At 44.7% G+C, this 26501-nt stretch overlaps 2 protein-coding genes across 3 annotated transcripts in view; one reads left to right on the top strand and one right to left on the bottom strand.

The window, feature by feature from the left end:
* The window catches only part of Gpr39 (G protein-coupled receptor 39), a 227421-nt gene extending 205081 nt beyond the window's left edge, over positions 1-22340 (top strand). The window contains exon 2 of the mRNA XM_008832467.2: positions 21789-22340. Within this exon, the coding sequence (XP_008830689.1) occupies positions 21789-22303 (515 nt within the window). The 3' untranslated portion in view covers positions 22304-22340. The remainder of the gene's footprint in view (positions 1-21788) is intronic.
* An 8-nt stretch (positions 22341-22348) lies between these two features.
* Lypd1 (LY6/PLAUR domain containing 1) overlaps positions 22349-26501 on the bottom strand; it is a 37431-nt gene continuing 33278 nt past the window's right edge. The window contains exon 3 of one of the 2 annotated variants that reach the window (XM_008832468.3): positions 22349-22969. In XM_008832468.3, the coding sequence (XP_008830690.1) occupies positions 22734-22969 (236 nt within the window). In that variant the 3' untranslated portion in view covers positions 22349-22733. The remainder of the gene's footprint in view (positions 22970-26501) is intronic. The other variant, XM_017797975.2, reaches the window with a different exon arrangement.

Below are 26501 nucleotides of genomic sequence, written 5' to 3'. Positions count from 1 at the left end.
CAATGTAACCAGTAGAAAAAATTTTCAGAGGCGGTAGTCTCTCATTGACTTGGAACTTACTGAATATTTAGACTGGTTAGCCAGGGAGTCCCAGGGATCCTGTCTTTGCTTTTCCAACACTGGCAAGCATGTGCCACCATGCCTAGCTTTTGAATTAAAATTATTAGCATAGGTTCTGGGTATTGAACTCATGTCCTTGAGCTTGCAAGCCCAATGCTTTATGTCTTGAGCCATCTTCCCAACCTGCAATATGGTTTTAATGTGCATTTCTCTGGTGACTTATGATCACTATCATCGTGTAATTTGGGTACTGATCATTTAGATAAACTCCTGTGAAATGCCTGTCCACATCTTCTGTTCAGTTTCCCCCTACTGAATTATCTGCATTTTTCTCGTCTGTAGGAATGATTTACATATGCTGAGAGCCCTTTGTTGATGCCCAGACAATTTGGATAGTAAATTTGGGGAACTAATAGCTAAATAAGCTTGGGCAAGTGTTATGAAGCTGGATCCAGGCAAATGAGACAAACACCAGTGACCAGGGGGCAGAATGTCCCAGTTTCACAAAGATTTATGTTGTGTTTTGAATGTGAAATGTCTACCATAGACTCTTGTGTTTGAGCTCTTGGTCCCCAACTTGGGGTGCTTTGGAGTAGGTTGTGAAAAGCTGAGGAACTGGAATCTCACAGGAAGAAGAAGGCTGCTGGAAGGGGCCTTGAGGTTTTGTAGCTCAGCCCTATTTCCTGTTTGCTCTCTGCTTCCTGACTACTTGTGCCACATGACTAACCAATTTCCTGTTCTTGCTGGCATGGCCTCCCTGTGATGGGATATAGCCTCTCAACTGTAGGTAGAATGAGCCCTTCCTTCTTTCAGTTTTGTCATAGCAATGAGCAAAGTAACTAATACAGTTTTGGAAGGCAAATTCAAAGGCAGCAAGTCCCCCTAAAAGGATAAAAATGAAGGAGCCTTATCTTCCGTGACAGCTTTGCAGGGCTCTCAATGCCTTTTTTAAAACCTGGGTCTTTCAGAGGTGTTCACTTTAAGAGAGCAATACTGAGTAGATTTTTAACCTCCTTGTGATGCTGACTCAGTACTCAGCTTTCTACCTGTCAGAGATCAGTCCTGGGTTCATTAAACTTCTGGCATTTTATAGTCCTCCTAGTCCAACCCTCTAATTTTAATAATGAACAAGCAAGTCTGTCTGGAATGGTTAAATGACATCCCTGAGGTCACACCACTGGTTAGGACAGAACTTGGAGTAGAATCCAAGGCCACCATCATTCACAAAATGCATTTTGATAAGTGTCCAGTACTCAGCCAACACCTAGCTTCTTTTGACCATGTGCAAGGTCATTGAGAGGCATTGGCATCTACTGAAACTTAATGGGTGGAGAGAAGGCACTTGCCTAGAGGACTTTGCTGCTGAAGTTGTTGCCCAGGTGCTCCTCCTCTGTTTTCTCTCTTGTCCAATAACAAAGGCCCCACTGGAGTGTCCTCTGACCTCTTCATCCAACACCAAGTTCTATACTTGATGATATGTTGAATAAGGTAAGAGCTTTAAAGGGTAAATGGTTTTTGTAATGGGAAACAAATAACTGCAGATTTTCTATGGAAATAAAAGATCGGTTTATTTCATCAATAAAGAGAAAGGAGAGAAATTGATCTTCCAATAAATAAAGTTCCCTTTGTATGAGTAACAAGAGCAGCCATCTCTGTCTCTCACTTTCAAATCGCAAAAGCATATGGCTTTTACACCTGTGGGGAGGGGGGGGACGGCTCTATAGATGCCTGGGTGCTTGAGTGACATTGTCTTCCTCAACTGAAGAATCCCCTCTGTACATTACTAAATTGAAACCATCTATGTAGTTGGGAGTCCTAGTTGGAAGTAAAAGGAGACCTGAGTTTGGATACCTACTACCTAAACACGCCAGGAGTGGCCATGTGTGACTCTGACCCAACTACAGGGGAGGGGAGACAGTAGAATTCCCCAGAACTTGCTGAGCAGCCAGCCTCACCAAACACAGTGAGCTCTGGGCTGGCTTTGAACTCACAAAGATCTGCCTGCCTCTGCCTCCCAAGTGCAGGGATCAAAGGCATGTGCCACCACGCCTGACTTAAGGGACCCTTTCTTAAAAAATAATGTGGAGTGTGATTGAGAAAGCCCACTGTCAACTGCTGGTCTCCACAGGTACAATGGGTACCTTCACCCTCCTCCCAACATGAACACTTACACAGACATAGGCCACACATGCTCACACACACACACACACACACACACACACACACACACACACGAAGAAAACCATATTCAATTTGGCTTAAGCAAAAAGTACAACTACCATCACCACAAGAGCCAAGGAAGCCGAGTGTAGTGGCTTACACCTGTAATCTCAGTACTCAGGAGGTAGAGTCAAGAGGACCAGGAGTTTAAGTGAGCCCACATCACCTTGGTTACATATGAACTGAGGTCACAGTGGACTACATGAGAGCCTATCTCAAAAACACCAAAAATAGAAAAATATATTAGCTCATGGAATGGAACATATGACTGTAGATGCAGTGTCCCTGCCTCAGCTTCCTGAGTGCTGGGATTAGAGGAGTACCACCACACCTTGCTTCTTTGCCTGCTTTTCCCTTTTACTGTGACTAAGAGGAGCCTCTTAGGGCAGTCTCTCCCATGTTGAGGAACTCATGACCTCAGGCTTATAGGCTTGCATTTTCCTGGTTGAGCAACTCCAACAGAGGATAGCTCTTCAGGGCTTCCAGCACATGTCCAAGCTGGCTCTGGGTGGCCTGGCCTGAGTCCCAGGATCATCAGGAATAAAACCAGCTCATGTAGCCCTGATTATTCACTGCTTCACTAGCTATCTGTGTTGTTCGTGCAGAATAAGGTCAACCTCTCCTGAATGCCAGGGACTGAGTCAGAGGTAAAAATCCCCAAAGGAACATGAAGATGCTCTTAGCAGGGTCATGAGAAGATGACTCAGTGGGCAAAGCGCTTGCCATGCACGCATGAAGGCCTAAATTCAAATCTCCAGAACCCATATAAAAGTCAGGCAATGGTAGCACAAGCCTTTAATCCCAGCACCACATGGGGAGATGCAAGGCCCAAGGCAGGAGAATCTCTGGAAGGCTGTAAGACAGCTAGCCTGGCATATGGAGCAGTGAACAACAGAGAGACCCTGCCTCAAACAAGGTGAGGACCAAAACTAAGGCTGTCCTTTGGCCACTACAGGCACATGCCTGTTTTCTGTCCCCCTGCCCTCTCTCTCTTAACAGAGAGGGCAGTTAACTTTAGGCAGGTAGAAAAGTGATGCCTACCTCACCATCCAGAAACCACAGTGAACAGAAATCCATGCACAAGGCAGGAGAGCAACTAAAACCTACTTTGTCTTTCCCTCAAACCCAGTATTGAGGAAGCAGAAGGGAAACAACATTGATTATCAATATACCAGCCATCGACATAAATATCATTTTATATTCCTTCCACTCATCCAGTAAGGAAGATATTAATTTCCCAATTTCAGGATCAATGCAAAGGACAGAAGGGTCAATAACTTGCTCCTCGGGGTTCCATGCCGCTCACTGAGGGGCTCATGTGACTCTAAGGCTCCCCTTGCTGCAGTGCCACTTTCAAGACTGGGGTTTCAGCAACTAATGGCAGACAGAAAGAGATAAAAGCTCTGACCTGGGTACTACTCTGCTCCTCTCCTCTGTCCACTCAGAGGGCCTTGGGTGAGGCTCCCCTGTGCCTGCCCTCTCTTTCACCAATTGTAGCATGGTGGGGTTGGGCAAGTTTCCAGCAAGCTAAGGCCAAGATTGGTGATCAGGAGGGTGCTGGTTGTGGTTGTGCAGGCATAAGGCAGACACAAGTGTATCCAAAGGTGGTTCAGCATTATACACTGGTTTCTTTTTCTTTTTAAAATTTTAAAATTTTAGCTGGGCATGGTGGTGCATGCCTTTAATCCCAGCACTTGGAAAGCAGAGGCAGATAGATCTCTGTGAGTTTGAGACCAGCCTGGTCTTCGTAGCGAATGTCAGGCCAGCTGGGGCTACAGAGAGACTCTGTGTCAAAAAAAAAAAAAAATTGAAATAAAAAAAATAGTATGCGTGTGTGGGTTCATGTTTGTGTGAATGTAGGCACACAGATGCTGAGACACAAATGTGGAAGTCCAAGGACGACCTCCAGCACTGATCTTCACCTTCCACATTTTAGAGGCCCAGTCTGTTGTTTGTGCAGCTGTGTGTGTCAGTTTAGCTGTTCTGTGAGCCACCAGGGAAGCTCCTGTTTCTGTCTCCCATCTCGCCACAGGAGCACTGGAATTGCAGGTGTGTGCTAGCATGTCTGGCTTTATGTGAGTTTTGGGAATCAACTCTTAAGGCCTCACATTTGCATGGCAAGTACCTTACCCACTGAGCCATCTCCTCAGCCCTGTACTGTGGCATTTTGATGGTGCTCACCTCCAACATTCACCAGGCCAAGCTGACCCCCATGCCTACCATTTTTTGTGTTCTGTGCATTCCTTGGGCATTCTCCACCTCAGTGGCATCTCAGAGCACAGACATCTCCCCCCGCCCCACACACATCCTTGATCCTGTGCCTCCAGGTGGCTACCCTCAAGCACAGCCTCTCTCGGAAGCATATCTTCCCTATAGAGTTGAGTTCCTGATGCACAGAAGCTTCCACTATCTCTCTCCCAATTTGTCCCTTTCTGGATGAGGTTCATTTGCCTGAAGGAAATGTTTAGTCTCCATCTTTTTTAAAAAATGTTCATTTTATTTTTAAATTATGTGTATGTATATATCTGTGTGTGAGCATGTGTATGTGCATGCAGGTACAGAAGACAGTGTCAGATCCCCTGGAGCTGGAGTTAAAGGGAATTGTGAGCCACCCAGTTTGAGTGCTGGGAACTGAACTTGGGTCATCTGCAAGAGCATTATGCACTCTTAAGCCCTGAGCCATCTCCCCAGTTCTAGCCTCCTTTGTCCTTGTCCATTGTCTCCCAGATTTTGGTGGGGAATGCTGTATGCTTGCTATTACGTCAAACCTGAGAGTCTAATATGGCTTCAGACAGGGTCCCTGACAAGACTAGGGGAAAGTCCTGGTCTTCTCCCATCCTAGGCTAGAAGGTGACCTTCCTGGGGAATCACATCTTCCCTCTAGTAGGGTCTGGCTGTGAATATCTCCTGAGACTGGTGATACTGTGTAGAAGTTATGTATCTCAGATAATGGCATTACAGGCCAGTATGCTGACGGTGCCCTTTGGAAGGAAATTCAGAGAGAAGGAGGAAGCCGAGGATAGCACACAGACACAATGTGCCATTTGGTACTCCAGTAATGATACAACAGATTACAACATGTATCAGTAATAGCTTTAAAACCTAAGGCAGGACCTTATACTGTACTATGCTATACTATACTTACTGTGCTAATAAAGCAGGCTTTCGTTACTTGTGCTGCCTTTGTATGGGGGAAATTACACTTAATGTTCCCAAATTTGTGAGACTATATCCTTAAAGATTTTTTTTTGTCCTTATTAATAGAAGAATGCACCAATAGGGATTTATTCTTATCCAGCCATGCACCAGTCATTAACTGGAAGGCTTCCTCCTCTGATTGTTTTCACTACAGAACCCTCTCTTAGAAGACTGATACCATCCTTCCACCTTCCTGGGAGCTTTACTGATTCCAGAGGGGAACCTCAGCTCTAAAGCAAGCACAGTGGGAGCCAGGCATCCGTGTGCTCCTCTTCCATGTCTCCCCCCTTACCTGGAGTCTTTTGCTTCTGATTCTGGCATTCTTTTCCAAGAATTTCACTACTACCTTACATGAGCTGGGAAGATAATACAGAGCTGAACACATTTTCTAATTTACCTGAGACTGAATTCTAGACTGTATTTATGGGGAGGGGCTGAGCCAGTCCAGGATGGATGAGAAAGGGCCTTCTAATCGGAATTTAAATAAATTTTCATAGGAAAGTTCCTTTCCCAGGAACTGTTCCTCCCTGCATGGTGGTGGGGATGGGGTGGGAGTTCTTGCTTGTCATAAAATAAATTGCGTCAGAAGTAGGCGCTCTGCAGTGCTCTAGCCTGCTGTGCTGCTATTCAAAGCTAGTTTTATTCTTTGAATTCCATCAAGCTTCTCTCCTTGTAACAAGGAAGTCTGCTGTGTTCGTTGTAGCTGTTTCATGACAATACCTTTCCTTGTCACAGAAATGCATTAGAGGAATCTTTATTTCTTGACAGCTGACTTTTGTTTGTTCTCCATTGTGACATCTGCAAGAAGAGATTCTTTTTTGAACTTGTGGCCATTTTGGGGACTGAATTATCTTAATTTTCAATGGAGACTCAGAGCACATCTTATCTTTGATCCCCTGACATGTTTCTCAGATGAGGAAGGTCAGCTGGGGGCAGTGGTTAAGGGAATGGGTTCTGAACCACTTGGCGGGGGCAAGCCCCTGGTGTTGCTCCTTGCCAGCTGTGTGAGCTTGGCAGGTCATGAATCAATCTGTCCTGCAGCTTTTCTTTTTTAAAAATATTTTCTTTATTTATTATTATTTTTTAATGTGTGTGAAAGTAATGCTTGCATGTAGATAGGTGATACCTGTATTGTGCAATGTCTGTGGAGTTCAGGAGAGGGCGTTGGATCCTCTGGAACTGGAATTACCCACAGTTGTTAGCTGCCATGTGGGTACTGGGATTCGAACCCAGGTCCTCTGCAAGAACAATCAGTGCTCTTAACTGCTGAGCCATCTCTCCAGCCCCCATACTGCAGGTTTCTTAACTGTGCAATAGCAATGAAGTAAGAGTGAGTGTCTTGTGGGGCTTCTGGTAAGGTTTGAGTAAGCAAGGGTGGGGCTGGGAGATAGTTTAGTTGATACAGTGCTTGAAGATATGAATCAATTCCCAGAAGGCTGAGGATGGTGGCATGCACTTGTAATCTCAGCACTGTAGAGGTGGAGATAGGAGGACCCTTGCGGCTCACTGGCCAGCCACTGGCCTACCTGGCAACTTCCCTGTCAAAAGAAAGGAAGGAAGGAAGGAAGGGAGGGAGGGATAAATAAAGGTAGACAGAGCCTGGGGAACAACACCTGAGGTTATTCTCCATATAGGCCTGCATTCACACATGTACACAAACCTGCCCATACATGAACGCACACATACACAAATAATTAACCAAGTGAAAGTTAAGCACTTAGAAATGGTGTCTGTAATACATGCACCGTGTTCACTGGTGCTGCCTCTGTTATGGAGCAGCTGATTGGACTGTGTAATTAGTAGTGAGTGGCCATTCATCAGTTACTACTGTATTCAAAGCATTTCGGAATGCACTCACGTCTTTTGGCTTTCCTAACAATAATAAAATGGATGCTATTATTTTATACCTCCCACAGAAATCCATACTGCTAGTAAATAGAGGGGCTGAGATACAAGTCTGCTGTTACACCCCACCCCTTTCATTGTACAGATGAATTAAAGGATGGGGTGAAAAATTTAGGGTCAAGACCACTGAAGTGGAAGTACTTATGGCCAATTAACCAGGTGATCAAATAGTTTTAGAGCATCTCTGTACTTTGTCATTCCTTATGGGAGAACTGTATGGGGATAAGAAGTTGGGAAAGGGTTCAGGGACCCAGTCTTCCTAGGGCGTTGGGTTTTTTTTTTTTATACTCTTACCCTGTATTGATTTCTAGTCCATATCTTTCCAAACCAAAGTGTGTCCATGTGTCCATGCGTGCGTGCGTGCATGCATGTGTGCGTGTGTGTGTTGGGGGCAAGTAAGTACATTAAGGCCTTGGGGCAGAGTGATGGGTGCTCCATTTCCGTAGTGAACAGACTCTGGGATATCAATCAGATCTATGTTCCAGCGCTCTCTCTGTTATTGATTAGTAAGAAGAGAATCTTTCTGGGAGTCACCTGTGAGTTTGGCATCCCTGAAGGACTTATCTTGTGATATGATGCTGGTGGTGAGGTAGCAGTGATGGTACTGATGCTTGGTGGAGGAGGTAATGGAAATGGTGATATAATGAAAGTACTAGTAGAGCTGATGATTGTGGAGGTGGATCTCATGGTGGTGCTGTATAAGGAGAGATGGAGTTGGAGATGAGGGTAGTATTGGTGGTGGGAATTGCAGATAATAGGAGGTGGAGATGATGGTGGAGGTGATGGTAGAAGTGGAGATGGTGGAGGATGAGATGATGGTGGAGATGGTAGTGGAGGTTGTAATGGTGGTGGTAGAGATAATGCTGGAGATGGTGGTGGCAGTGGTAAAGGTGAAGATGATGCTGGAGGTAGTAGTAGAGCTATTGGTGGCTGAAATGAAGATAATGATGAACAGGTGGTAGCAGTGGTGGTGGAGGTGGAGACAGGGAGGAGTGGAGGTGGAGTTGTTGTGGACATATTCAGTGGTAATAAAGATGGAGATGATGCTGGACATGGAGGTAGAAGTAGAATCAATTGCAGGCATAGTCATTTGGTGGTAGTAAAGGTGGAGGTGATGGTGGAGGTGGTAGCAGTGATGGCGGTAGAAGGCGAACTGGAGATGACTGTAGATATGGTTATAGTGGTGGTGGTTGTTTTGCTGGAGGGGCATAGGTAGAAATGATTGTGGTGGTAGTAGTCATGACTAACAGTGGCCCTTACCTGGCAGCAGGCACTCTACTTGGCACTGGGCCTCCATGATCTCATTCAATCTTCTCAGCAGCTGGTTTTACCTCTATTTTGCTGAAGATGACTCTGGGCGTGCTTTGCTGGTAGCATTTCCCAGGTGAGATGGAGGCAAAGTCAGATGTGACCAGGAACTGCATTCTTGGAATGCCAGTGATTGGCCTCAGGTGGAATGGGAGTCAATCTTTCCATCTTCCTGCTACAGGCTCCCCAAGCCGCCTCCTGAGAGGACTTAATTGTGCACAGAAGGGAATTTAGAGTTGTAATTGTCAGCTTTCGTTCTCCAGAGGCCATCCAGCACACAGGGTAGATTAATGGTTTACTGCCTCTACCTGGTCCTCTTCTGGGACTTTCCTCATCATTTTGCTGTAGATCTCCCCCTTTGGGGCACATGTGAATCTTCTGTTCCAGGTTTTAGCCTCCAATTTCTCTGACAAACATTGTAATATCTTTGTGGGGGATTGGGATTTGAAAGGCATGAGGTGAGTTATTGTGAGACAAATCAATGTCCTCCACTAAGTCTCTTTGGGGAATGTGGTGTTCTGTATCCTGTTTCACCCCCTGACCTTTATTGTATTCTGTACCCTGTGGGGCCATCTTAGCAAGAAGCATGGAAAGTTTTAGTGTAGAGAACATAATGTTATTGGCAAGAGGGACTCAAGCTAAAGCTTCCCTGTTACTTATGAGAAATAAGTGTGTGCTTAAGCCATTCAATCTGTGGTATTTTGCTATGGCTGTCCGTGCTCTCACATACCCCATATTTAGACCAGGGAGGGCAGAAACCACCTCTTGCCCTTTGTTCTTGGTGCTAATTTTATAGCCATAGCAGGAAGTAGTAACTAAAGTATGGCTTTACTATTTGCATAACACAGATTATCCATACTTACTAACACCAAGTGTTTCAGAACTGGGTTCTCCCTTCTGGGCCAATCTAGCTGCAAAAAAGTCCCCTTCCCCACCCTGAAGAGGAAGGCCTTGGTTCCATCATCCTCCCTATGATGACCGCCTTCTACCCTCAGTCTGATAAGGGATGGTTTTGGTTATCTGTTCCTCTGTCCCAGTCACAAGAAGTCATGGTTTGTCCCATGTTTTGGGTCCCACAAAGGAAGCTGAGGAAGGGAGAGAGGGCAGGAGTAGTATGCAGCTATGGTGATCTATCTCTGCACTCCTGAATTCCTGCACTGCTTCTCTATCATGGTCTTGCTCTGACTCCAAGTGGAGCTCACAGGAGGGCCAACACCACCATGGTGAGAAGCCTGGACCCCCAGGCTGCACAAATTCAGGTGCCTCATTCCACTGCTCTGGGAACTGTACTGTCTCACCAATATGACAGTTGCCGAAGCCATTTCTGTGCCGACCTTTCAATTCTTTGTTTTTATAGACAACTGCATTTTATTGGAAAGTGCAAGCTTCCAGGGTTGGGTGCAGTTGATAAGAGCTTGGGGTATAAGCATGAGGACCTGAGTTTGAGCTCTAACTCATGTAAAAAAGGTAAGTGTAAGTGAGTGAAAAATACCTACAATCCCGGTATTGGGAAGGAGGAGACAAGAGACACCCTAGGGATCACTGGCTAGCCAGCCTAGCAGAATCCTGGAGCTCCAGGTTCATTCTCAAAAACAAGATGGGGAGCAACGAAGGAGGACACTTGATGTCTGCCTCACACACACATACCCATAGGCACACACACATACCCATAGGCACACACACATACACATAGGCACACACATAAATCAAAGTTGAAAAAATGTGCAGGTTTTCAGCCACTAATCAGTGTAAACATGGCATGCCTTTGCCCAGGTGGTAAGCAGACTCATGGAGCATCATGACTCTGTTCCTGCCATCTACTTCTGCACTATGTATGACTATGGAAGTAGCTGTTGTGTTCTCACACTAGAAATCACCGTGGGCTTTTGTAGCCACAGCACACTGGAAGACCTTACTATCAATGAATTCAGAGCAGGTTGCTTGCATAGAAAGCTACATACAGTTAAGATGCACATAGAAAAGGATTTGTTCAAGGAATTCCAGTCATTTACCATGCATCATGAAGGAACCCAGGCAGTGAACCGTATTCTGGGCAATGATCCAGAATGCCATTGACTTTGAGTTCAAGTGGCTGTCTTAAAAATCTCAGACAAGAGGGCTCATTTTTGAAATATATATTTGCTACTATAAAGATGTATAGTTTGTGCCTCGTACTGAAGCTTACAGAGCCATATGAGATAGATGGAATGCTTAGCAAATTGCAGGCCATTCATAATTTTCCCCTGTGCCCTATTTCAGAGGTCCCTGGCCTTTATGTGGTAGAGTGAGCTACCCTGGGGAGGGAGTGCTTCCCTGGGCTCCATCAAATTGCTCGGACTAGGATAGGGCATCTAACCATCTGTCTTCCTGGATGGAAGCAGCCATCTGTGGCATTTAGAACATTTTGAAGCTGTGGTCTGTGCTCTTCTCCAAAAACAAACCCCAAGAGCTTTCCCGTCATCTAAAGAAAATTTCTCAATAGGAAAGAAATCAAGAAGACTGACTTGTTTAAACAAAGGTCACTAAGCTTATGGACTCCTGCATGAGTTACAAGGTCCTAAAAGGATCAGAGGATGCAGGACATGGACCTGATTGTAGAGAGTGGGTATCTTGAGTTCATGACTGACTACATTCTAGTGATACAGACCTGGTGCTGGTTCTTCAGCCAGCACCTTGTTTCATGGGTGCCTTGGATCATGGTTGATTATATCCTATTACTATGGAACATGGACCTGGCTCTGTGGAGTGGCTGCCTTGACTTAATGATCAATTGTATTCCATTGATATGGGATATGGAGCTAGCTTTGTGGAGTGGCTTCCCTGAGTTCATGGCCAGCTATATCTCATTCACATTGTAGTCTACATTTCTCTGCTTATATTTGAAAAAATTAGCAATGAGTAATTTAGCTCTGTTTGCTAGCCAGAGTTCCTTGGCTTGTAAGAAATGTCCAGATGATTCAGTGGCTTCCTTGAGACTATTCTGAAAAAATAATGGAAAGGGAGAGATGTGTGCTGGGAAAATTGCACATGGTCATCTTGGAAAAGATGGAAGAGGAGAAGGGAGCTGAGAGAAGAGAACAGAGATGTCATTGCTTTATGTATCAGAGAAAGACCAGGGAAAGTATAGGAAAAATGGAGGTGGAAGAAGACAGGGGAGGGGGAAACCAAAGGAAAGAGAAACAGAGGAAGAAAGAACAGAAGAAAGATGTGATATAGGACCAAAGATGAGCAGGTGGTTGTCAAGGAGATGAACTAGAGGGAGGCAGTTCTAGTTACTGGCAGTTCACACTGAAAATGCATATTAAAATGTGGTACCTCAAAGGCAAGTGAGAGATGGAGGTAGAGCCAATCCCAGAGCCCACCAAATGTCCTGTCTCATTTGTGTGTATCTTAGACTAATGCTCTCCAACTAAAGTTGTTACCATAATCTTCTGAGGGCTTGTTAACTCCAGATCATGGGCCCCACCACCAGAGATAACTTAGTGAGTATGGGTCAGACTTGAGCATCTGCATTTGTGTGTGTGTGTGTGTGTGTGTGTGATCCAGATGAGAATCGTGGATATTATTTCTCAAGAACTGTCCACCTCATTCTTCTGAGATTGCCCAAAGCTTGCCAAGTAGCCAAGAGTGGCTGGCCAGAAAACCCCAGGGATCCTCCTGGGAAAATTGCACATGGAATTTGGAAAAGATGGAAGAAGGAAGCAAGACGACTGCAGTCTGATTTTCTCAGAACCACAAAAGATCAGAGCAGAGCAATAAGGCAGCAAGGGATGGGTACTGACTGACCTTCTCACAAACGGGAACAACCAGATTAAAAAATTGAAGGGGTGTCCTTGTTAGCTTTAACTGTCTACCCCTTCCCCACTAGCACTGGGATTACAGGCTTAGTCTACCATGACTGGCTTTTTTAAAGTAAGTTCTTGGGGATTGAACTCTGGTCCTCATGTTTGCAAAGCAAACACTTCATCAACTGAGCCATCTCCCCAGTCCAGAGAATCTGCATTTTAATGAGGTTGAGGTGCCATTGCTATTGCAGTAACCCTTCAGTGAGAGCCACTGGTCTTAAATGTTGGACAGTAAACCAAGGTTCCTGCTGAGTTGGGTTTCTCTGGTCAGGCAAGGTCAGGGGGTAAGATCAAGTTTTTCATTAGCTTGTGGAAACAGATTGGCAAACACTAACATATAAATTGAGAAAGTGCTAAAACATTTTATGGGATGTATTTGTCTCTCTCTGGCTCTTCATTCAACTAACCATATGCTTATTTCCACTGGCAATTGCGATTTAAATGTCGGTTGACAACAGATGTTCCTTTGCCCTACTATATGCAAGTTAATTTATTGTTCACAAAACCTGGTGGATTGTTCTCTAACCATGCTGGGGTTCCATGGTTTCACCCACCACTTCGCGTTGCCCTGCTGAGCCTTGCTAGTCTCAGAAGGTAAGCTGCCATTTCATTCCTCTGTTACAAACATTGCTGAATCTTGCTTGACCTGTGTCACTCTCTTCCAGGTTTACTCCTGCTGAGAGAGAGAGAGAGAGAGAGAGAGAGAGAGAGAGAGAGAGAGAGAGAGAGAATATGTGTGTATATGCATGTTTGTGGGGGCAGTGCATGTACACATGTATGCACATGTATGTAGAGGAAAGAAGTAAACACTGGTGTCCTTCTCAATTGCTCTCCACCTCATATTTTTTTATTTCTTTTTATTTTACACGTATGAGTGTTTTGTCTAGATGTACATAAAAGTGCACCCATGCATGCAATGCTCACAGAGACCAGAAGAGGGTGTCATATCCCTTAGAACTGGAGTTACAGATGATTGTTAGCAGCCTTGTGAGTACTGGGAACTGAACCTGGGTCCTGGGTCCTCTGCAAGAGCAGCCTGTGCTCTTAACCACTGAGCCATCTCTCCAGTCCCTCTACCTTTGTTTTTGAGTTAGGGCCTCTCACTGAACCTGTAGCTCATTGATGAGGCTAGGCTGACTTGTGAGCAAGTCACTATCTCCCCACCAAATCTCCCCATTCCCTGTACTGGGATGACCTGCACATGCCAACACATCTAGCTTTTCACGTTAGTGCCGGAGATCAAACCCAGGTCCTCATGTTGTACAGTGAGCACTTTGGTGACTGAGTCATTGTCCCCAGACCCTCTGTTGCAGTCTCCCTTCTGTTGCTGTGATAACACACTGACCAAAAACAACAGAGGGGAGGAAAAAGTTTATTTGGCTTACACTTTCAGAACACAGTCCATCACTGAGGGCAGTCAGGGCAGGAACCCGAAGCAGAAACCACAGAAGAATGCTGCTTGCTGCTTGCTTGCAGGCTCATGCTTAGCCTGCCTTCATATAAGCCAGAACCACAATAGGCTGGGCCTCCTACATCAATAAGTTACCAAAAATGATCCCCCACAAGTCGACCTCAGAAATCCCTCAAATTGATAGTTAAAGCTAACAAGGACACCCCTTTAATTTTTTAATCTGGTTGTTCCCGTTTGTGAGAAGGTCAGTCAGTACCCATCCCTTGCTGCCTTATTGCTCTGCTCTGACCTTTTGTGGTTCAGAGAAACTCAGACTGGAGTCACCTTGTTGTCCTTATCATTAATATCTAGGACAGGGTCCATAACAGACCATGACCAATCAAGCAGTGTTTGCTGTATGAATAAAGAAACTTCAGAGACTAGAAACCAGAAAACAAAAACAATAAAGAGATGTCTCATTCCTGTGCACTGTGACCAGAGTTAGAATTGGAAAGTAGAAGGAGGCAGAGAAAGGACAAAGCTGCTACAGTAACTACAGGAACCCCAGGTCACTCAGTATGCCTACTGTACCCACAGGGTTTCCATAGCTCAGCAAAGTGGGGCTCTGATACTGGGTAGAAAAGGAAGTCTTTAGGATTTATTTAAGTCACAGAAACTATCTTTGTTGGAGTAGAGATCAAGTTACAGGTCTTTTCTGCTTAGAATTGCTAAGTATTACTTTTGTGTGTGTTTGTGTGTTTGTGTCTATGTGTGGAAGTGCAGGTGGAAGCCAGAGGACCTTAAGTTTCCTTCTTCAGACACCACTCACCTTCTTTATTTTTGAGACAGTATCTCTCATTGGCCTAGAAATCTTACCAAGTAGGATAGGCTTGCTGGCCAGTAAGCCTCAGAGATCTGCCCTTCTCTACCTCCTCAGTGCTGAGATTACAAATATGCATCGCCATACCCCAGCTTAATATCACTTTTTAAGTAAGTCCTGATATAAGATCGATGGACAGATGAATGGGTGGACAGGTAGAAAAAGGAGAAATGAGAAACCGATGATAGCTAGATAGCTAGGTAGCTGACAGATAGACGATAGATGAATGGATAATTGGATGGACAGATGAACAGATAGGCAGTAGATGATGGATAGGTGAATGGATGGACACAGAGGTGAATGATAAACAGGAGATAGATGATAGAGAAATAGATGATAGATAGCTAGATAATGCACAGATGATAAACAGATAATGAAAGATAGATGGTAGATGATAGATGATAGATAGATAAATGATAGATAGGTAGATGATAGATAGATAGATAGATAGATAGATAGATGATAGATAGATAGATGATAGACTGATAATAGGTGAATGGATAAATGGATGAACAGATGAGTAAGTAGGTAATAGATGATGGATGCATGAACATGCTGCCAGATAGCAATTTTGTGGGCTGGATCATCATGTCATATACTAAAGTCCAGTTGTTTCCTGAATACTCTTGGCTGCCTTGGGCTGGAGTTCTACCTTTCTCTGGGTAGGAATCATGTGCTTCAGATGAATAGTTTTTGTAGGGGGGGGAGGGTTGTTTTAACATGGAATGTGATCAGGTGTTGTGTAGACCTCTTAGTTTCACCATATCCCATACTAATGAGTCAACACTTGACCCTAAATCTGGACTCCCTGGAAATTGCAACAGCATGAAAGCCTTACTTATCAACCTAATGTAGGGTGCCCAGTGCTGTAAGCCCTGGAGACAGAGTCCTGTGCTCTGAGCCCTGGAGTTCTTGTGCAAACCACTTAGGTCCAGTTTCCTCATTTGTGCAATAGAAGCCACTCTCTTCTTACCGTTTCATTCTCTGAGACTCTATGTTGGATTCTGGGGTACACTCAATAGTGACTTTCACGTTAAAAGTCAGAAAGGATAAAGCAGAGCATAGTACCAGGTATGTCAATGCTGCTGCGTCCCAGGGTGCGGACAGAATGCACTTGCAAAAACTAAACTAAGCTGCTGCCTTGGATGCTGTAGAAATATCAGACTGTGGAACAGCACAGTGGTGGACAGCTACATTGCTTCTAGTTTGGGAAGAGGGTATTTATTTTAATCTCTCTCTCTCTCTCTCTCTCTCTCTCTCTCTCCCTCTCTCTCTCTCGACTCTGTGTGTGTGTGTGTGTGTGTGTGTGTTCCTGTGTGTGAGAAAGGGCATGTGAATGCAACAGTGTGCAAGCGTGGTTAGAGGACAAGAGGACATCAGGTGCTTCTGTCCTAACCTTCCACCTTGTTCGAGGAAGGGCTTGTTATTGTTCCCCACTGCATATTCCACACTAGCTGGCCCCTGCACTCCCAGGGATTCTCCTGTCTCATTGCCCACCTTGCCACAGAATCACTGGTATTACAGACATATGCGCTAGCTTGTCCAACTTTACGTGGGTTCTGAGAACCAAACACAGGTCCTCATGCTTGCACAGTAACATCTCCCCTGCTCCTGCATGTTTTTTTTATTGAGATTTATATTGATTTGTATGTGTGTGTGTGTGCGTGCGCGCATGTGTGCACGTGTGCACATTGTATATGCCATGTGTTCTTATACAATCCATAAGAGGATGTTGGATCCTAGAGCTAGAGTTACAGGTGGTTGTGAGCCATCTGATGTGGGAACTGAGCCCCAGTCCTCTGCAGGAGAAGTATACACACTTAACCACTGAGCCCACTTTCAGCTCCTGCATGTTTTTTAAACATTATTCTGCCAAGCATGCATCTGAGTCATCACCTAATGGCTCTTGTCACTTTACTGAGATGATCGAGGAGGAAAAACAAAAGTACTTTATGTGGGCAAACAGATAAGATATGAGAATATTTCAAAACCCAGAGTGCAAGGCTGTCTGGAGTATAATACTGATCTATCAATAATCCAGTTAAGACAGTTTACCTGCTCTGCATGAGAGGGCTCAGTTCACCCATCTTCATTCAAGTTCATGCTCAGGCTGTTTAACTGTGGGCTGCACCACATAGACCAAAGCGTTATAGATTTTTCTTCCCCAAATGTAATACACAAGCCTAAATTGATTGCAGCCAAACATAAATTTAGTCAAATCTTTAATGCACTCCATTAAGCCGTGAATAAGACTTTAAAGAGTTGTGTTAGCTAGAGAGTCTCTGGGACTGGAGTTGAACCAATTTCAGACAGCCAGAATAGAACGTGTTACCTCTGGACATGGTATATTTATTCTAAACAGTGTATCATGGAAAATGAAGAACTTTTTCTTTTTCAAATGTAACAGTGAACAATTACCTGCCATTGTGACATGACAAATTCTGCACAAAGGGACTGGTTGGCTTCCTAGTCCAGACAGGCTAGCCTCTCTCACACTGCCCATGGACATATCCCTCAGCTTCTCCTCGGTTGCACCTGTAAGCCTGGCACTCCATTTTCCTGAAAATTATCTTTGGAAACATAGACAGAAAGGCAGCCATTTTTCTCACCTCCAGTTGAGATGGGGGAAGGATATGCCAACAGCTCTGCCAGGCAGTCAGCACGATTTGTGTGATCCTAGAGAGGTAGGGTCTGGATGAGAAATGTAGAAGACATTTTTTGTACTTTCAGAATAATTTAGGCTTTGAATAATGTGGCAGTCCCTTCTGCAGAAGGTTTTCTATGCAGAGCCTGGTGAAATGCATTCTCTACAGATACATATTCAGAAATCTGATCCAGATTCAGCAATGGTTGTATTGTACTGTTGCAAAGACATGCTATGTGGGTGCCTTCTTGGGTCTGCCTTGGTTTGATATGACTGTGTATGTGACTGGAAAAGGGATAGTTGGGGGACTAGGATGGAGAGGGAACAGAAGTTTGTGGCTTTGTGGAAGGACTAGGAAAGATGGTTTTCTTAAGTGTTATTAAGCATGGCAGCCTCTAACCACACCTGTCTGGTCCCAGTTGAGCTATACTATGCAAGTCAAAGCCGTACTGACTTTTGAAGATTTAGTATGGAATAAAGGAATGAAAATCCATCTCATCAATAGTTTTCATATTGATTCCATATTGCCTTTACATATGAAATTGGGTTGTACATGCATTTTAAGTGGCATTATAAAAATCAATGTCATCTCCTTTTTCTTTGTGAATGTCATTGAAAATTTTAAAATTAAATATATCTTCTATTATTAATTTCAGTGGACAGAGCTGCATTATACATAGGTCACAGTTAATGGTTACTTTCTTGCGTGTGTTTCTTCTTTTTTCCATTTTCATGTGTGTGAGTGCATGTTTGCATGTGTGTGGGCATGTGTGTGTGTGCCTGTTGGTGTGCATGCATGTGGAGGCCTAAGGTTGATGGCAGAAATCATTCTGTATTACTTTTCCACTGTATTGAGGCAGGGTCTCTTAATCAAACACAGAGATCACCAAAATGGTAGTCTGGCTAGCCCAGTTGCTCTGAGAGTCCCTTGTCTCTACCTTTCAAGGCTGGGATTACGGGGAGGCCAACAAACCCACCTGGCATTTATGTGGGCTCTGGTGATCTGAACTTGGATCCTCAAGCTTGGGCAGCTTTAACAACCAAGCCATCTCCCCAGCCCTCTTGCTTGTGTTTCTGTATCAAACTGAAAGGAGAAACTGATAGTATTACATCTTGGGGGAGAAAAAGGCCTGTGGCATGGATTTTGGAGATTGGAAGGTTATTTCTTAAGTGAGGGTAGTAATTGCTTTGATCTCACTGGGTTGTTGCAGGAGAAGTGAGACCCATGTGTGAAATGCCCAGCACAAACACTGGATAGAAAGAAGGAGCTAGTTCCTAACTGCTCATTGCTCTTGGTTATATCTCAAGACCTGCCAGATGTAGACTTGTTCAAATTTAGGACCCTTTCCAATTCAGATCCCTGTGTCTCTCTTCTAAGTCAGTACTGCTACCTATCTATCTGCTTCTGTAGCCAGAAAGCCCAACTTCCTTTTTTTATTCCTTATCATTGAAAAATTCCAGGGCTTTCCCCTGTTTTCTGCTATTTATTCAGACTGGCCCATCTCCCATTTATTATCTCATTTCAATTTCAGAGCAAGGATTTCATTCTGGCTAAGACTACAAAGCAACCTACACATCATGATCTGCCTTAGCCCTTTTCTCCTTCCTATACACTTGGTCTTCCTCCTCCTCCTCCTCGTCCTCCTCTTTCTTCTGCTCACCCTCCTCCTCTTCTTCCTCCTTTTCCTCCTCTTTCTGTTCTTCCTCTTCATCCTTCTTTTTTTCTTTTAAAGCAAAAAATTTGCTTCTTTTGATGGGATGATCAGTCCAGGACTACTGAAGCCAAGCAGGTGCATTCAGGTAACTAATAGAAGTGTTGTGTAAGCAAGAGATCTAGGGAGCAGGCAGGCAACACAAGGCAAAAGGAAAGCAATTTTATAACTCCGTTTCTGCTTCTCCACAAGCCTTTGCCTGCAGGTTTTCAAAGCTCTGCCGTGATCAGTCTGTGAGAAGTACAGGGAACTTCTCATCAGCTTTCTGGATTCTCAAAGAACACCACCACCACCCCCTCCACCCCCCAGCAACATAGCATAAGTCTACATTCAGTTTCCATTCTGAGAACACGTTCTTAGATAAAGACTTGCTCTGTGAAGTTCAGTGTCAGGGAAAAGCCTATAGCTTCCCCATATATGGTTGGCTTCTATCTTCCGCCACAATTAATACTGAACTAGTAACTCAGAGCTTTATGGAGCAGAAAGAAGCAGAAACTGCAGAACTAATTTGCAGCAACAAGGATGTTTGGGAGGAACTGTGCTCAAAACACAGAAAAGAAGTTCCCTGTTTCCTGTGCAGGTATTATTTCTTAAATAAGAAAAATACTGATTTTTGTTGTTATTGCTGTTGTTACTATTCTTATCCAGCAGATGTAACTAGGTGATTTGGAATCTAGTCCTAATTTAAGTTAGTTTTTTTTTTTGTCTTTTCATCAGATCAATATGTTACTTTGCCTATTTCATTCTTAAATTTACTGACTGTTCTCAGGGTAGCAAATTCAAAGGGAAGAAATAAGCAGACTGGTTTGTATTTCAAAGCCTGGGCTGAGGTTTGACAGGAAGAATCCTTGGAAAAGCACAAAGGAGCAGAGTTTCTCAGCCCCTTCTTGCTGATAGATGGAGAAGGGTCTGTTCTTGGGAACATCTGAGTTATATAAGGGTCAGGGGTCCCTCCACCACCAGGAAAGGGATCTCCAGACCAGTGTGTGTATGACTCAAGTTTAGAGAGGGAGAACACATTCCTAAAATGCAAATTTCTTTTTAAAAATATTTATTTTATTTTTAATTATGTGTGACGTGTGTGCATGTATGTATGTGGGTGTGTGCATGTGAATGTAAGTGTAGAGGGAAGTCAAAGGAGGGGGTTAGATCCTCTGGAGCTGGCGCTATCGTTGGTTGTGAGCTGCTTGATGTAGGTGCTGAGAACTGAACTCTGGTCCTCTGGAAGAGCAGTATGTACTTTTAACTGGTGAACCCCATCAAAATCTTGCTTTAAGTTATCTGCTCTCTTCATGGAAACTTCTGTGTTATGTGCCAGGTCTCAGCTTCTTGAGAAAAGAGAGAAAGGGAGACAGAGAAGGAGAGGGAGTGAGAAAGAAGAGACCTAAAGATTCCTCCCCCTTTTTTTCCTTTTATCAGTAAAGTCTCATTACAACTGTGATTTCACAGCTGGGTGTGGTGGCACATACCTTTAATTCCAGCACTTGGGAGGCAGAGTCAGGCAGATCTCTGAGCTCAAGGCCAGCCTGGTCTACATAGCAAGCTACAGGGAGACTCTGTCTCAAAAAAATAAAAAAGAAAAGAAAAAAGACAAAAAGAGAAGGTACAACTGTGATTTCACTTGTTTGTCGGAACTATAGAAACAGCCATGATTATGGAAATCAGAACGGAAGTATGGGCATGTACCAGTGAATCCAGACTGACAACATTCTATCCATGGGTGCATGTGATGTTGAGTGGTACCCCCTCTAGAGCCTGATTATTCCTGGGCGGCCATGCTGCAACTCAACACCACAAAGCAGTGAGCATCTTCCTGGCTTAACTTGCAATGTATTTTAGGTATTTTGGTGTTTGGAGATAATATGCCTTTCTGCCTGAAGGTAGAGGGAACATTGCTTCTAAAAGTACTTGAAAAGAAGCAGACATGCTGATGTGAGAGACCCATTGTGACTAAAGGTGTGTATACCTAGGTGTGCGGACCTCTTCAGACATACATGTACATTAGTATACGTCCACAATACATTCTTTCTCAATGCTTGCCTTGATTTTTGCTTCCCCTGAAATTGAATGGAAAAATCATTGCCATAAAATACTCTTTTGTTCCCAAAGGGAAAGAATTTCTATTTGACTTAGTCATATCACTAGGTCTTCTTGGCTTAGTCATTCTTTACAATACAAATACCGTTTCATCGAATATGGCTATAACATATGAGCCCATCTAGAATCAGAAGGACAAAACCAGATTTATGGCCAACATGAAATATTTTCTGGATACACGCGCAACAATGAAAACATTTTGAAAATTAACCAGCATTCATGGGTATAAATACACTGTCAAAAGCAGTTAACAGTCTTTAACACAGCCAACTCCCCTGAGCTTGAAACAGTGTTAAATTCTCTTTTGCCAGTGGCAAAAAGAAGCTGTCAAGCACAGCACTGAAAAATTGCTACCATGTCCTGGCCAACAAGCAACAGAACTGAGGGGCTAAATATTTTATGGGGTTTTGTTTATTTATTTATTTATTTATATTATCATGCTGATTTTACTCCCTCTCTCTCTCTCTCTCTCTCTCTCTCTCTCTCTCTCTCTTTCTCTCTCTCTCGTTTCCTATTCTTTCCTACTCAGGACTGATTGTGGTAACCTTGGCGGTATGCTGGATGCCAAACCAGATTCGGAGGATCATGGCTGCGGCAAAACCCAAGCATGATTGGACCAAGTCCTACTTCCAGGCCTACATGATCCTCCTCCCTTTCTCGGACACCTTCTTCTACCTCAGCTCGGTGGTCAACCCTCTCCTCTACAACGTGTCCTCGCAACAGTTCCGGAGGGTGTTTGGGCAGGTGCTCCGCTGCCATCTGACGCTGCAGCATGCCAACCAGGAGAAGCGCCTGCGGGCGCACGCCAGCTCCACCACCGACAGTGCCCGCTCCGCCCGCAGCCCGCTCATCTTCTTAGCGTCTTCCCGGCGGAACTCCTCTGCAAGGAGAACTAACAAGGTTTTCTTAAGCACTTTTCAGACGGATGCCAAGCGTGAGGAGTCTCAGCCCCAGGAGTTGAGTCTGCAGTCACCACAGACTGACCCAGAGACCAAACCGGCAGATTCCACCACAGAAAATGGCATTCAGGAGCAGGAAGTGTGAATGTCAAGTTTGGAGGCCTTAAGCAGCAAACCGACCCCTCACCCCCAAAAAGCAACATCATCTTCACGCAGCAGTCCCAAAATAAACTGTGGCCCCATCAGAACAGGATGGAAACTAGAGGCTTTGGAAAGGGCAGGTGCATATTTCAATGGCTTCTAGGAGCTGATTCTTCCAGGCTGACTTTGATGCTAGTTACACAGATTGGGGCTGGATTTCCACTCCATGCTCTTTCTTCAAGTACGCACTGCAAATTCAGACTGAATTGATTCCGAGATTACAAAAGTGTTTGTATGTGATCTTGTATTATTGAAAAGGAACAAAAGGACTCCCTTGTCTACCCAGAATTAAAGGATACCCAGAAGAGACTTGGGGAGGTGGGAGAGTGAGGGGCCGGGTGACAATGCAGGAGGGAGCGGCATGGCCTTTAGCTTCAGCAATGTGACAAGCAAAGGGCTAAGCTGAAAAGCAGGACAGTGGTAGGAAGCCCTGGCCTGATCGCCGAGGCAGAGCTGCCTCTTTTCTTCGGCCTTGGCCCATTGCAAAGAGGGGTGTTGCAGCAGCTGATACACACGGAATTCAGTTTCCCTGGGGAGCAGAAGGACTGGTACCCAGCTGAGGCGATGAGACAGGCTGCTGATGACGCACATGACTTCCGGTACATGATCCCTGCAACACAGACCCAGAGGAGCCGGGTTAATGTGTGCAGTCCTAGGTTCAGCCATCCCTTTGAGCCCAAAACCTTAACTCCTCCCACAGTGAGAGAGACTTTCTGGGGCCAGGGAGCCGCTTTGAGTGGTGGCATTCAGGTCCCTAAATACATAAGACCTGTGGTGAAAGTGACAGTCATCTTTTCACTTTTGACAAAACTGTTCCAATAGCTATTTTACTTATATCCTTGAATAAAGAACTTTTAAAATCAGCCTCTCTCTCTCTCTCTCTCTCTCTCTCTCTCTTGGTGTGTGTGTGTGCATGCGTGTGTGTGTGTGCATGCACACGCATGTGCACACAGGTACTTATAGAGGTCAGATCTCAACCTTGGGTGTCATTTCTCAGGCACTGCCCACCTTACTTTTGAGACAGGATCTCCAACTGGCCTGGATCTCACCAAGTCAACTAGATTGGCTGCAAGCAAGCACCAAGGACCCACCAAGCTCAGCCTCCTCAGCACTGGGATTGTAGATGTGTGTCAGCTTTTTTAAAAAAAGATTTATTTTTATTTATGTGTATGTATGGTTATATGCACATGTTTATACCCTCAGAGGCCAGAAGAGGGCATTGGAACTCCTGGAGCTGTAGTTACAGGTGGCTGTGAGCAAAATGACATGGGTGCTGGGAACCAAACTCAGGTCCTCTACAAGAGCAGTATAATCTCTTAACTACTGAGTCATGTCCCCAGGCCCTATTCCCAGCTTTTTGCATGGATTCTGGGGATAGCAATCAGGTCCTCATGCTTGAATGACAAGTGGTTTACCGACTGGGCCATCTCCCCAGCCCCATTGTCTGTTTTTTAATCAGTTCATATTTTGTACTAGACACAGATTTTTATTTTGTTTGTTACCATTGTTCAAACTGTCTCATGCCAGGAGGACCACACATCTAGGTCTGATCTGTTATTACTTTACAAGTGGCCATAGAGAGATGTCTCCCAACCAAGAGTTTATTAAATCCCAGAATTCTCTGAATAAAGACCAAATTTCCAAGGGAAGGATTTTGTAATTCCAATTTCTACTGTAGGGACTCCAATTTTTTCCAGGTTTGAGGGGTCCACTGAGGTTAAAGAGCAGGTGGCAGGGCTGACAGTATACTCAGGACAGCTTCATTCTCAGGGAAGTAGCTTTGCCCTTAAGACAACGGCATCAAAGAGCAGACACTGTGGACATAACAAGCTTCTTAAGGGGCTGGGAAATGGTTCAGTGGGTAAAGTGTTTGCTGTGCATGTGTTGAGGACCTGGGTTTAGATCCCCGGAACCAATGTAAAAAGCCAGGTGTGATGGAACACACCTGTAATCTCAATCTGGAGTGGTGGAGACAGGTGGATCCCCAGGGCTTACTAGCCAGTCAGTCCAGCCTAATTGGCCAGTTCCAGAAGAGTGAGAGACCCTGTCTCAAGAAACAGAGTGGATGGCACCTGAGGAACAATACCTATGGATGTCCTCTGGCCTATGTGTGTATGTGCACGCACGCTTGCGAGCCCCCTCCCCCCACACGCGCGCGCACACACACACACACACACACGTGCACACACACACACAAGGTTTGGCAGTTGAATGGTCAGGAACCTGTAGCGCGCGCACACACACACACACACACACACACACACACACACACACAAGGTTTGGCGGTTGAATGGTCAGGAACCTGTGGTGATGCAGCATGTCATAGTAGGAGCATGTGAAGTACTCACCTTCACCCTGTGGTCAGGAGCAAAAAGAAAAAGGGGCAAGTCCCACTGTCCTCCTCAATAGTATGTACTCCAGGACCCAAGACCTCCTACTGCATCCACCATACAGTAGTGCATGCTAAGAACCAAGACTGCTCCACATGGGCTACTGGAGGGCATGATAAATCCAGACCTTTAGTGTGGTGCTAAATAAGCTTATACACTATCTCTGTAGTGCCTGGCATCCTGAAAAACTCTTACATACTGTGATTATCATTTGAGACAGGGTCTCTTGTAGCTCAGGCTGGCCTGGAACTCACTGTGTCACTGAGAATAACCTTGAATTTCCAATTCCCCTGCCTCTACCTCCAGAAGTGTGTACCACTATACCTAGTTTATGTGGTGCTGGGGTGGAGACCAGGGCTTTGTGTATGCTAGGCAAGCACCCCACCAACTATATCCTGGTTTGCCTTCTGCTGACCAAAACCACCCTGAGGAAGAAAGGGTTTTTTTGGCCTACAGATTACAATCATGTGTGAATATACTTGGCCTTTTTAATGTGTGATCTAAATATCAAAGTCAGGACCTCAGGCTTGCACAGCAAGCAGTTTACTGACTTCAGCCATCTTCCCAACCCCCTTTAAAACTGACAACCCAAACAAACCTTCCTTTTTCCTAGGTTGACAGTCTATGGCATTTTTGTTACAGTGATGGAAAACTGACTAATACAGATTTAAAGCACTATGAGGAAGGTCCTCAAGACCATTCTCATTGTACAGATCCAGAGCCTGAGGGCTGGTCACTAAGGTTTAGTAACTTTCTTAGGTCTAATCAGTAGAAAGTGGGGTAGCTGTGAGCCTCATATGGAATGTCACCCACAGGCTCATGTATTTGAACACCTGATTCCCTAGATGGTGGTGCTGTTTTGGAAGGTTCTAGAACCCTTAGGAAGTGGAGCCTTGCTGGAGGTAGAGGGCCACTGGGAGTGGGCCTTGAGGTTTGATAGCCCAGCCCCACTTCCTATTTACTCTGTTTTCTGAGTAAAGATGCGATATAGCTAGCTGCGAATGCTCTTGCTGCCATCCACTATGATGGCTCAGGATAGTATGAAAGCAGCCCAACCCATTTGTAGATGACAGCATCATATCATGGTGTCAAAAGACTGGACGTCCTGTGTGTGGGCAAGTCATTTGCCTTCTGCCCTTCAATAGCTTCTTATCAGGTATTTGGCCACAGCAATGAGAAGAGTAATTAACACAATAGCCAGCTATTGAAGGAAGGTGTTTACTTTCATGATAACTATTGGTGTGTGAGGTTATCTTTATAGATTTTCAGACAGATAATATTGAATAATGACGACACTTGGCTCAGAACTGTGTGGTCTTGGCCTGCTTGCTGCTCTTTGCAGCTGAGAGATATAACACATCCCACCAGTGGCCAGGGAGCTTTACCCCCTAATTGCCTGCAGGTGTCTGGGCAGGTGTGGTTTTAGCGTTGCGCCCACTCCAAGAGAACTGCCAGTTTGGGCAGGTGTAAATAGTAAAAAAGAATCAAACTGCCAAAAACTCACAAGCAAGAGGTAAGTACTTTCAGTTTGTTTTAAAACATGCAATTGTTTTTTAATTTTTTTTCTACAACTGCATGCTTGTAAGGATTGATTTTCTAGAACTGGTGGACAATCCTGGGACGTAGCTGCTCTGGTAGCTGCTCTGGAGAGGAGAGGAGAGGAGAGGAGAGGAGAGGAGAGGAGAGAGATAGAGATAGAGAGAGAGAGAGAGAGAGAGAGAGAGAGAGAGAGAGAGAGAGAGAGAGAGGGGG

The sequence above is a fragment of the Nannospalax galili genome, unplaced genomic scaffold, assembly GCF_000622305.1.
Source record: "Nannospalax galili isolate Female #2095 unplaced genomic scaffold, S.galili_v1.0 scaffold995, whole genome shotgun sequence".
In the NCBI taxonomy this organism is placed as follows: Eukaryota; Metazoa; Chordata; class Mammalia; order Rodentia; family Spalacidae; genus Nannospalax; species Nannospalax galili.
This window is presented reverse-complemented; position numbering and strand designations above follow the sequence as displayed.